Genomic DNA, 13,409 nt, shown 5'->3' with positions numbered 1-13,409 from the left:
TACTTTTTACCCAAATGAAAGAAATGGAAAAAAAAATTTAAAAATCCACTACTTTAAAAGGCAGGTTTCAGAGTAACAGCCGTGTTAGTCTGTATCTGCAAAAAGAAAAGGAGTACTTGTGGCACCTTAGAGACTAACCAATTTATTTGATCATAAGCTTTTGTGAGCTACAGCTCACTTCATCGGATGCATACTGTGGAAAGTACAGAAGATCTTTTTAAAATCTTTAAGATCTTTTTAAAGATCTACTTTAAAAATTCATGTTTTGAGGTTTTGTCTGAAATGGAGGGAATTTCTTCAGAGTATTAAATATTCTGAACACTAAAGATGAAAACAGAATTATAAATGGATTTCTATATGTTGTGCCTCACCAGCATGCTATGTAATTGAGCAAAGCACATGTAGTCAGTTGAGTGGATTCTTAGCTCATTTTTGAGCCTTTCTTGTAGAATCTCATAACAGTGAGTCATGGTGACCACTGTTTTAGCCACTGCTAATAGAATTTTTGAATATATAAAGCTGTTTTATGTTATATCACTAATTTAATAAATAAAATACATCAAGTATTATGTAAATGTGTACGGGGAAACAAGCAGTAAATAATATTTGTTGTAAAGCACAAATAAACAAAAACATCTTCACATTTTTAAATTGTAAAGAAGCATAAGGGTGGGGGCGGGGGCTTTTTACTATCCACTTCATCCTCTGAATCTGCTTTGCATAACTGAGTTCTTTTCAGTTCTGGCATGTAGTTATTGTAGCATAGAGAGCGTCCCATGTTCCTCAGAGAGCTAAGTTCATTTTATATTAGCCATGTCTGCTTTACAGGGAAAGAAAAAATCTCCATTGCTTGACGAGAAATGCCAGTCAGCCACCTTCAGTTCACATTCAACCAATGACAAGTGTGCTATGGTACTTCAGCAAATGCTGCGTTCATTCTCAGTCTGCATAATTGAATCATCTTAAGTAACCCTTTCTCATGCCCCTTCAGTTTCAGAGGCCTGCCTCGTCTGGGTTTCAGATACTGTTAGGCATATATCATTATTCCTTCTTGGGAGTCTTGAGCTGAATAGGAAATTTGTTTCTACCTGTAAATTGAATTTCTCCAAAGAGATTACCCAGTCCGGAACCTCAAGTTTGTGAGTAGCTGGAGTTTTAGATTCACAGTTTCTTGAGAGGCTTCAGAGTGGTAGCCATGTTAGTCTGTATCAGCAAAAACAACGAAGAGTCCTTGTGGCACTTTAGAGACTAACAAATTTATTTGGGCATAAGCTTTCGTGAGCTAAAACTCACTTCATCAGATGCATGGAGTGGAAAATACACAGCACGTGAAAAGATGGGAGTTGCCTTATCAAGTGGGGGGTCAGTACTAATGAGCCAATTCAGTTAAGGTGGAAGTGGCCTATTCTCAACAGTTGACAAGAAGGGGTGAATACCAAGGGAGGGAAAATTACTTTTGTAGTGCTAATGAGGCCAATGCAATCCAGGTAGCCCATTTCAAACAGTTGACAAGAAGGTGTCAGTATCAGCAGAGGGAAATTAGTTTTTGTAGTGACCCATCCATGAAGTATCTGATGAAGAGGGTTTTTAGTTGTTTTTAGTTTCTTGAGTAGCAGCTCTGACTGTCTTAACTGGAGAGCAAGAAGCAAGTCTGATTGAGAAGAGGTAGACTGGAGCCAAAAATCCTGTTCAGTAATTGGTTCATTGGCTTGTGATATCAGAGGAATAGGGAACAGCCCATTATTTTACATAGAGATTCTTTCTATACAAACACAAGGTTGCTCATAAATGTAGTTGGTACCAGAGCACCTTAGGCCAAAAATCGATGATTGACTTCATAGTCATCTCATTGGACCTAAGGCCATATGTTCTGGACACTCAGGTGAAGAGAGGGGCAGAGCTGGCAGCTGATCACCACTTGGTGGTGAGTCGGATCCAACACATGGGACACCAGCCAGATAGACACAGGAGGCCCAAATGATCAGTGCAAGTCACCTGGGAACATCTAGTGAAGGACTTCAATTCCCACCTCCAGAAGAACTTCTCCTGCATTCTGGGTGAGGTCTTGGACACTGAGTCTGAGTAGACCATTATTCAGGGCCTCAATTGTTGAGGCAACCACAAAAAGCTGTGGCCTGAAGGCAGTTGGTGCCTGTCATAGTGGCAACCCTAGGTCCTGCTGGTGGACTCCAGTGGTGAGGGAAGCTGCCAAGTCGAAGGAGGCCTTCTGAGCAATGCTTACGAACTGGACTCCTGATACAGCTGACGAAGTACCAACTGGTAAGAGGGCTGTGGTTGTGACGGTCATTGAAGCAAAAGCCCAGGCTTGGGAGGAGTTTGGAGATACCACGGAGAATGACTACTGGACAGCCTCAAAGATGTTCTGGCAAACCATTCGTCGCCTTAGGAAGGATCAGTGGGATGTTCCCAGGCTATACTCAGCATGGGTGATGAAATGCTGACATTGACTGAGGAGATTGTCAAGAGGTGGAAGGAGCACTTTGAGGAAATCCTCAGTCCGATGGACATGCCCCCCTTCTGGTGCCAGAAACCTCCAATGAGATTGGATCTATTTCTGATGCTGAAGTTGATACAGCGGTAGAGTGCCTTCGTCGTGATAAAGCAGCAGGTGTGGATGAGATTCACCCAGACATGTTGAAAGCACTGGATAACGTTGGGGTGTTGTAGTCAGCACACCTCTTCAGTGTTGTGTGGAAGGTGGGTGCAGTTCCTCTGGACTGACAAACTGGGGTGGTCGTCCCAATCTTTAAGAAAGAAGACCAGAAGGTGTGTTCCAACTATAGGGGGATCACACTCCTCAGCCTCCCCGGCAAAGCCTATACTAGGGTGCTGGAAAGAAGGTTATGCACGTTAGTAGAACCTCAGATTCAGGAGAAACAATGTGGATTCCCTCCCGGCCGTGGAACAAGGGATCAGCTCTTTGCTCGCTCACAGATACTCAAGGTGTTGTGGGAATTTGCTAATCCATTTTACCTTTATTTTGTGGACCTGGAGAAGGAATATGACTGCATTCCCCGAGATGTCTTATGGGAAGTGCTGTGGGAGTATGAGGTGCCACTTCTGCATGCTATCCGGTCCCTCTATTCTTGGAGTGAGAGTTGCATTCATATTCTTGGCATTAAGTTGAGTTCGTTCAAGGTGGGCATTCGACTCTGCCAAGGGTGGGTCTTGTCCCCACTCCTGTTTGTGATTTTCATGGACAGGATATCAAGGCGCAGCTGAGCTGTGGAGTGCATCCGGTATGGGGCTCGGAGGTGGCTTTTCAGCTGTTTGTAGATGATGATGTCCTTGCTTCTTCAGACTGCGATCTCTAACGCTCCCTTGTATGTTTTGCTGCTGAGTGTGAAGTGGCTGGGATGAGAACCAGAACCTCCAAATCAGAGGTCATGGTCCTTTCCTGGAAGAAAGTGGACTGCTCTCTCCAGGTGAGGGGGGAGCAGCTGCCCTTAGTGTTTAAGTACCTACTTGTCTTGTTCATGAGTGACGGCAAGTGGGAGCATGAGATCAACTGGCGGATTGGTGTGTCGGTGATGTGGGGGTTATACTGATCCATGGTGGTGAAGCAGGAGCTGAGCTTTTGGACAAAACTCTCCATTCACAAGTCGCTCTACATCCCCATCCACACCTATGGTCACAAACCTTGGGTAATGACCGAAAGGACAAGATCGTGGGGATAAGTGGCGGAAATGAGGTTTCTCTGCAGGGTGGCTGGGCATACTCTCCAAGATAGGGTGAGGAGCTTGGCTATTCAGGAGGGCCTCGGAGTAGAGCCACTACTCCTCCTGATCAAGAAGAGCCAGTTAAGGTGGTGGTTCGGGCACCTGATAAGGATGCCCCCGGGAGGCTTCCGTTGGAACTCTACTGGACACATCCCATGGGGCAGAGGCCCTGAGGCTGACCAAGGACACACTGGAGGTATTACATATCCTGGCTGGCCTGGGAATGTCAGGGAATCCCCCAGGAGCACCTGGAACCTCCTGTTGCGGAGGAAAAGGAGGTTTGGTCCTCCCTACTCTCCATGCTGCAGCCACAACCCTCACCAGGAAAAGTGGCATAAAGGAGAAAGAAGAAGAAAATTCTTTATATAAATTCCATATTCAGGCAGGAACAACTCTCTTTATCACTAAGAGCTTGTGGATGTGAACATAAAGGGGAGAGGGCACTTGATTGCATTACCGTAATACTGATTTCGGGGCTCGAATTGCAGCTGAGAGTGTGTAGTAAGTAGCTTTGATGACAGACAGTGCTGAATGCTGGAGAATCTGTTTACATGTGAAGGTGGTTGTTTCCAAAGTTTTGATAAAACCAGACTGTGTTACTATTTCTCTTTGCTTACAGGGGTATTTTCAGTTGAAAGCAAATCCTGGTGCGTGGACATTGAGATTACGCAAAGGAAGATCGGAAGACATCTACCAAATATTTGTGTAAGTAGTAACCTAATTTTTGAGCAAACACAGTTGTAACTTACAATTACAAAAATATTTTGTAAAAGAGTGTCACAGCGTTCGCAAAAATATGGAATTTACAGAAGGAAAACAAACAAAAACAATATGCAAATAGGAATAAAAAGCTAGCAATGATGATAATACTGATTAGCAAATGCAGTGGGGGGGAAAAAAGGCTTGGATGGGTAAAATTTAAAAGGTTGAGTATCAGTGAGTCTCTCTTCATGGAAATGGTTTTCCTAAAAATTAGCAATCTACCTAAAGGTTCTACTGCTTAGCCACATAGAGTGGGGAGGATGAGGTAACATTTTGCAAAGACTTAAAATCCTCATTAGGCTGATCCTGAATTGTATTAGTTAATTGGGAACTAGTAGAGATAAAATAGGGACTGAGGATAATGGAGCCAGCCCACATTCTTGTATTCATGGTAACATTTCAGTCTCATTACACTACATCTCTATTTATGTTAAGCAACTTGGATAATATCTTTTCCACAAATGCTACAAGTCCTAGTTTTCTCTTCCTGGCTGGCATGTATGTTGAAACATGTATGTTGCAATATCGTGTTCGTTTTTTTAGTAGAGCTGCTTCTATCTCCAGTTTTTAATCAGGGCTGTGTTCTGAGCAGTGATAGACAGTGAGGGATGAAGATAGACTTTGTACCTTCATTTCAGACTGATTTGGTGTTTTGTTCTCTTCATTAATTTTTTTTGTATCATCCATTCTAACATCTCATTCAGGGGAGTCACTGAAGCTTATAAAAAGAAAAGGAGTACTAGTGGCACCTTAGAGACTAACCAATTTATTTGAGCATAAGCTTTCGTGAGCTACAGCTCACTTCATCGGATGCATTCAGTGGAAAATACAGTGAGGAGATTTATATACACATAGAACATGAAACAATGGGTGTTATCATACACATGTAAGGAGAGTGATCACTTAAGATGAGCTGTTACCAGCAGGGAGAGCCGGGGGGAGGGGGTGGAGAGAGAAAACCTTTTGCAGTGATAATCAAGGTGGGCCATTTCCAGCAGTTAACCGGAACGTCCGAGGAGCAATGGGGGGTGGGGGAAATAAACATGGGGAAATAGTTTTACTTTGTGTAATGACACGTCCACTCCCAGTCTCTATTCAAGCCTAAGTTAATTGTATCCAGTTTGCAAATTAATTCCAATTCAGCAGTATCTCGTTGGAGTCTGTTTTTGAAGTCGTTTTGTTCTAATATTGCGACCTTTAGGTCTGAAATCAAGTGACCAGAGAGACTGAAGTGTTCTCCAACTGGTTTATGAATGTTATAATTCTTGACATCTGATTTGTGTCCATTTATTCTTTTACGTAGAGACTGTCCAGTTTGACCAATGTACATGGCAGAGGGGCATTGCTGGCACATGGTGGTATATATCACATTGGTAGATGTGCAGGTGAACAAGCCTCTGATAGTGTGGCTGATGTGATTAGGCCCTATGATGGTGTCTCCTGAATAGATATGTGGATGCAGTTGGCAACGGGCTTTGTTGCAAGGATAGGTTCCTGGGTTAGTGGTTCTGTTGTGTGGTTGCTGGTGAGTATTTGCTTCAGGTTGGGGGGCTGTCTGTAGGCAAGGACTGGCTTGTCTCCCAAAATTTGTGAGTGATGGGTCGTCCTTCAGGATAGGTTGTAGATCCTTGCTGATGCGTTGGAGAGGTTTTAGTTGGGGGCTGAAGGTGATGGCTAGTGGCGTTCTGTTTTTATCTTTGTTGGGCCTGTCCTGTAGTAGGTGACTTCTGGGTACTCTTCTGGCTCTGTCAATTTGTTTCTTCACTTCAGCAGGTGGGTTTTGTGGTTGTAAGAATGCTTGATAGAGATCTTGTAGGTGTTTATCTCTGTCTGAGGGGTTGGAGAAAATGCGGTTGTATTGTAGAGCTTGGCTGTAGACAATGGATCGTGTGGTGTGGTCAGGGTGAAAGCTGGAGGCATGTAGGTAGGAATAGCGGTCAGTAGGTTTCCGGTATAGGGTGGTGTTTATGTGACCATCGCTTATTAGCACCATAGTGTCCAGGAAGTGGATCTCTTGTGTGGACTGGTCCAGGCTGAGATTGATGTTGGGATGGAAATTGTTGAAATCCTGGTGGAATTCCTCAAGGGCTTCTTTTCCATGGGTCCAGATGATGAAGATGTCATCAATGTAGCACAAGTAGAGTAGGGGCATTAGGGGATGAGAGCTGAGGAAGCATTGTTCTAAGTCAGCCATAAAAATGTTGGCATACTGTGGGGCCATGCGGGTATCCATAGCAGTGCCGCTGATTTGAAGGTATACATTGTACCTAAATGTGAAATAGTTATGGGTGAGGACAAAGTCACAAAGTTCAGCCACCAGGTTTGCCGTGACATTATCAGGGATACTGTTCCTGATGGCTTGTAGTCCATCTTTGTGTGGAATGTTGGTGTAGAGGGCTTCTACATCCATAGTGGCCAGGATGGTGTTTTCAGGAAGAGCACGAGTTATTCTGATTGTTCCAACATGACCCAGACAGACATGGTTTCCTTACTTACAGCTAGGTGTGTTCTTCCTGATTACTGTCCACACCATTCTTGATCTCCTCTCTCAGTAGAGCAGGAAGATCCTTCACCCCAATCTCATAATCCTTCAACTCAAAGCATGGCTGCTTGATGGTTCATGGACATACAAATGGCCTTTTCACAGCAAGTAAAAAGGGTGTTACCACACTGCAGGAAACAGTCTACGTGCTGCACTTATTTACAGAAATGAGTAAGATTTGCCTGCTAGTGTGATCTCAAACACATTGCATCGACCACCTCATAGAATCATAGAATATCAGGGCTGGAAGGGACCTCAGGAGGTCATCTAGTCCAACCCCCTGCTCAAAGCAGGACCAATCCCCAATTTTTGCCCCAGATCCCTAAATGGCCCCCTCAAGGACTGAACTCACAACCCTGGGTTTAGCAGGCCAATGCTCAAACCACTGAGCTATCCCTTTGCTGCCAGAGATACTGGACTACATTCCAGAACTACAGACCTCAGGTTATCACTGAGCTCCATTAGAGTTCATGTGGCAGCCATCACAGCCTTCCATCTCCAATAAAGATTTACTCCATATTTGCCCATCCAACAACTGTGAGATTCCTCGAACGCCCGGGTAACCCTTTTCGGCCAGTGAAATGCCCTACTCTGGTTTGGGACCTCAGTTTGATTCTTACATGCCTTACAAGACCACTGTTTGAACCTATGGCTGCGTGCTCACTTCTCTATTTATTAATGAAAACAGCATTTTTGGTTGCCATCTCATTGGCTCAATAAGTGGTAGAAATAGTTTCTCTTATGCCATATCCCACAATTACAGTATTTTTCAGAGACAAGGTTACATTATGTCCACACCCTGAGTTTTTTGCCAAAAATAGTTTCTCATTTCCATATTAATCAGCCCATTCACCTCCCCATTTTTCAACCTAAACCTCACTGGGATAAGCATGTTCAACATGCTTGATATCAGGGGAGCTCTGGTCTTCTAACTAGATGGGACTAAACCTTTCAGGAAGTCTTCCAGCTTGTTTTGATCACAGATAGAACAAAGGGAGCTGCAATCTCTAAACAGAGGCTTTCTAGGTAGATAACTGACTATTAGTAACTGCTACCATTATCATAATCTCAAAGCATCTACTAACATACGAGAATAGTCTGCACGATTTATTTCCACCTGCGCAGTCTTTCTTAAAAACGTTTCTATCACTGAAATATGTAAAGCCGCAACTTGGGCTTCTAAGCATACTTTCGCTGAACGCTGTGCAATAATCTGTGACTCTGCTTCCAATACTGTGTTCAGCTCAGCTGGTACTTTCTTCCATACTGGACTAGACTCCAAAGCCCCCTCCTCTTTAAAGGGAAACTGCTCAGTAGTCACACATAAGAACACTACTCAAAGAAGAAATCATAGAATATCAGGGTTGGAAGGGACCTCAGGAGGTCATCTAGTCCAACCCCCTGCTCAAAGCAGGACCAATCCCCAAATTTTTGCCCCAATCCCTAAATGGCCCCCTCAAGGATTGAACTCACAACCCTGGGTTTAGCAGCCCAAGGCTCAAACCACTGAGCTATTTCCTGCCCCGGTATTGCCTGAAACCTGTATTACATAAACAGGGATATTTATTGAGGTTTAAAGGAATTTCCAGTTTTATTAAGTACTAGAATTAAATATATGATGAAAAATATTAGAAAAAATTATATTGTTATATGAGTATCACTGCTTCTTATTAAGGTTACTCAACACTTCCCTGTAATGGGGCACACAAGAAATGGTTACTCACCTTGTGCAGTAACTGCAGTTCTTCAAGATAGGTGTACCTATGAGTGCTCCACTACCCCCCCCTTCTCCTCTCTGCTTCAGAGTTCACTGTCATGGGGCTTTGTGGTAGAGAAGGAACTGAGGACGGTTAGTCTGTACAGTTCTATATAGTAACTGCATGGAGCACGAGGTGGAGTAACATGCATGTGCGGGCCAAATGAATGTCACTATGAAAAATCTCTTATCAAAGGTGCACGGGGCTCAAGTGCACCGATAATGGAGCACCCACAGGGGGACACATCTTGAAGAACTGCCATTTCTACACAGGGTGAGTAACCATTTCTTGTGTGCCCCATTACAGGGAAGTGTTGAGCAACCTTAACAAGAAGCAGTGATACTAATATAACAATATAATTGTTTTTAATATTTTTAACCATATATTTAATTCTAGTACTTAATAAAACTGGAAATTCCTTTAAACCTCAATAAATATCCCCGTTTATGTAGTACAGGGTGTTTGTTTTAAATCCTCATGTGACTGAAGAATATTCAAGTAGTATAGCTTTTAGGTTTTTCTTTAGTAGTCAAGGGAATAAAAATTCAACATTCAGGTATTCAGTTTGGCAAGATATGTCATTTTACAGTCTTCTTTCCAAAGAAAGTGTTGGTATTTGAAAATGCAAAGTCTTACGTGGTCATGGGGACACTCTTGTGTTATGCAGTGATGAAGCACAATTATTGTGAAAGAACCTATCAGTCATTTTACTATAACTGTATGGAGACTCCTGTTAAGCGCTGTGAAGAAGAAAAATTGAGAAAGGTTCCGACATCAGAAAACTAGTGCAGGACATATAGTACACAGATATTTTTAGGTTGAGCAAATGTAAACAGTTATAAAATAAAAATAAAATTTAATATATGTAACATTTTAAGGAGTGTATACATTTGTATATCTGTTGTTGTTTTTTCTCATAGCCATGAAGGAGCAGATTCTTCAGTCCACCTGGAAGATGTTATTGTAGTATTAAACAACTTCAAGAGCAAAATCATCAAAGTCAAAGTATGTAAGCAGATAATTTTGTGTGTGCATTATTTCTTTAAACATATTAATAATGCTCAGGTGTCTTGGGTTATGTTTAACAGCAAGATGAAAGTCAGACTATACTATTCAGATTTTTGATAACTATATCCCCAGATGCATGGATTCATGCCATCAATTAATTTGTTGCATGTTTTTTGTATTGCCATAATATATAACATATCATGGTACATTTATGAAGGAGTAATTTTTTTTCAATTATAATTTTATTATAAATACAAAGTTCCAAGTTGTCCTTTACACAGAAAAATTCTGTGTAGGTGACTGGAAAGATTGAGTTTTCCCTCGTGGAATTTCCTATGAATTCTTTCATCTCTGAAGGTGCAAGACTGGTCTCCCTGGTGAAAGAAACAAGAAGGCTTAGCTCCCACAACCAACAGATTCCTTACAATCAACTGGAAACCAGAGCCACCTGCACCAGCTCTGCCGCACCTCCATCCCAATCCCCTTATCATTTCCAATATCTTTGCTCTGTTGGAGATGCTAGGATATTTTTCCATCTCTGATGCTGGCTCTTTTAATTTTACTCTGCATTCCCCACAGGCATGCCTTTCAACTGTCCATCATTTTGAAGGATATCACTCATTTTTGTCCCAGAATTACCTGCATTCCATAAAAATTTGGTGTCCCTTTACTTCTATAGTTGCAAATTACATCAGAAATAAAGAATAATGAAAGTGAGGTTATGTGAAGACAACAAGGAGTCCGGTGGCACCTTAAAGACTAACAGGTTTATTTGAGCATAAGCTTTTGTGGGTAAAAACCTCACTTCTTCAGATGCATGGAGTGACAGTTACAGATGCAGACATAAATATACTGACACATGAAGAGAAGGGAGTTACTTCACAAGTGGAGAACCAGTGTTGACAGGGCCAATTCGATCAGGGTGGAAGTAGTCCACTCCCAACAATAGATGAGGAGGTGTCAATTTCAGGAGAGGCAAAGCTGCTTCTGTAATGAGCCAGCCACTCCCAGTCCCTATTCAAGCCCAAATTAATGGTGTTAAATTTGCAAATGAACTTTAGTTTTGTTGTTTCTCTTTGAAGTCTGTTTCTGAAGTTTTTTGTTCAAGTATAGCTACTTTCAAATCTGTTATAGAATGTCCAGGAAGATTCAAGTGTTTTCCCACTGGCTTTTGTGTGTTACCATTCTTGAAGTCCGATTTGTGTCCATTTATTCTTTTACATAGGGACTGTCCGGTTTGGCCAATGTACATGGCAGAGGGGCATTGCTGGCACATGATGGCATATATAACATTAGTAGACGTGCAGGTGAATGAGCCTCTGATCGTGTGGTTGATGTGGTTGGGTCCTCTGATGGTGTCACTAGAGTAGATATGGGGACAGAGTAGTCAACAAGGTTTGCTACAGGGATTGGTTCCTGAGTTAGTGTTTCTGTGATGTGTAGTTGCTGGTGAGTATTTGCTTCAAGTTGGGGGGTTGTCTGTAAGTGAGGACTGGCCTGTCTCCCAAGGTCTGTGGGAGTGAGGGATCGTTTTCCAGGACAGGTTGTAGATCGCTGATAATGCGCTGGAAAGGTTTTAGCTGGGGGATGCACGTAATGGCCAGTGCTGTTCTGTTATTTTCCTCGTGCGGCCTGTCCTATAGTAGGTGATTTCTGGGTACCCGTCTCGCTCTGTCAATCTGTTTCCTCAATTCCCCAGATGAGTATTGTAGTTTTAAGAATGCTTGATAATGATCTTGTAGGTGCTTGTCTCTGTCTGAGGGATTGGAGCAAATTCAGTTGTATCTTAGGGCTTGGGTGTAGACAATGTATTGTGTGATCAGTCCTGGATGGAAGCTGGAGGCATGTAGATAAGTATAGCGGTCAGTAGGTTTCCAGTATAGGGTGGTGTTTATGTGACAATCACTTATTTGCGCTATAGTGTCCAGGAAGTGGATCTCTTGTGTGGCCCAGGCTGAGGTTGATGGTGGGGTGGAAATTGTTGAAATTCAGGTGGAATTCTTCAAGGGCCTCCTTCCCGTGGGTCCATATGATGAAGATGTCATCAATGTAGCGCAAGTAGAGGAGGGGCGCTAAGGGACAAGAGTTGAGGAAGCGTGGCTCTAAGTCAGCCATAAAGATGTTGGCATACTGTGAGGCCATGTGGGTACCCATAGCAGTGCCACTGACTTGAAGGTATAAGGTGTCCCCAAGTCTGAAATGGTTGTGTGTGAGGACAAAGTCACAAAGCTCAGCCACCAGGTGTGCCGTGGTCTTATCAGGGTTACTGTTCTTGGCAGCTTGTAGTCCATCCTCACGTGGAATATTGGTATAAAGAGCTTCTACATCTTTATGCCCCTCTGCCATGTACTCTGGCCAAACCGGACAGTCCCTACGTAAAAGAATAAATGGACACAAATCGGACTTCAAGAATAGTAACACACAAAAGCCAGTGGGAGAACACTTGAATCTTCCTGGACATTCTATAACAGATGTGAAAGTAGCTCTACTTGAACAAAAAACTTCAGAAACAGACTTCAAAGAGAAACAGCAGAACTAAAATTCATTTGCAAATTTAACACCATTAGTTTGGTCTTGAATCGAGACTGGGAGTGGCTGGCTCATTACAGAAGCAGCTTTGCCTCTCCTGAAATTGACACCTCATCATCTATTGTTGGGAGTGGACTACATCCACCCTGATGGAATTGACCCTGTCAACACTGGTTCTCCACTTGTGAGGTAACTCCTTTCTCTTCATGTGTCAGTATATTTATGTCTGCATCTGTAACTTTCACTCAAGGCATCTAAAGAAGTGAGGTTTTTACCCACGAAAGCTTATGCTCAAATAAATCTGTTAAGTCTTTAAGGTGCCACTGGACTCCTTGTTTTTGTGGATACAGACCAACACGGCTACCCCCTGTTATGTGAAGAGTTACCTATTGTAAAGGAGTAAGGAATCCCACAGTACTTCACGTTTCCAGCATTATTATTTTTTTAGTTTCTCATTTTGAGACTTCTTCATACAGTGTGTCCCAGTTTTGGACCTTCAGAGGCTGAGAAAGGTACAGAGCTACAGGGCAGAGGCAACAGGACATGTTTCCTCTGAGTCTCCTCCCCAGTCCCATGGATGTAAGTTTTCAGGATCTGAGGGAAATGGGATAAAATGCCATAGAGGCAGCTGACCCAACCCTGTACCGTGCAGATACAGAGAGATCCACATGTTCAGCCTCAGTACACAATCTGGGTCAAAATTAGGTAAATGATATGGTTGGAAAGTTAGTGTCCCCTTGATCTGTTGTAACCAAGTAATTTAAATAAGTAGAGTTGTATCAAATGTGGCAGATAGTATCTAATTTAAATTAGACTGCAGTCTTATCATAAATCAGATGTAGGCTATATCTTCAGAGACACTTGCTGTGAAGAAACTAAAAAAAACACAGGTTTTTACTGATTCAGTACTGACACAAAGCTAATAACATTAGCTTGACAATACCAAAAAAAAATCTAAATTAATTTTGGATAGAATTACATACATTCAGACACTTCAAGTGTTTGAAAAATGTATGTGGATTGCAGATATGTAGTTCAGAGAGTAAGGCCATCTAGTAAATTCAATTGAAG

General features: G+C 42.5%; 1 protein-coding gene across 3 annotated transcripts in view; it reads left to right on the top strand.

Annotated features, from left to right (window-relative positions):
• UGGT2 (UDP-glucose glycoprotein glucosyltransferase 2) overlaps window positions 1–13,409 on the top strand; it is a 301,272-nt gene that overhangs the window by 229,739 nt on the left and 58,124 nt on the right. For all 3 annotated transcript variants that reach the window (XM_073348024.1, XM_073348019.1, XM_073348032.1), the window contains exons 29-30: window positions 4,360–4,445; window positions 9,722–9,806. In XM_073348024.1, the coding sequence (XP_073204125.1) occupies window positions 4,360–4,445; window positions 9,722–9,806 (171 nt within the window). The remainder of the gene's footprint in view (window positions 1–4,359; window positions 4,446–9,721; window positions 9,807–13,409) is intronic.

The sequence above is a fragment of the Lepidochelys kempii genome, chromosome 1 (assembly GCF_965140265.1).
Source record: "Lepidochelys kempii isolate rLepKem1 chromosome 1, rLepKem1.hap2, whole genome shotgun sequence".
Classification (NCBI taxonomy): Eukaryota; Metazoa; Chordata; order Testudines; family Cheloniidae; genus Lepidochelys; species Lepidochelys kempii.
The sequence above is the reverse complement of the archived record's forward strand: the minus strand, read 5'-3'. Positions and strand labels throughout refer to the sequence as shown.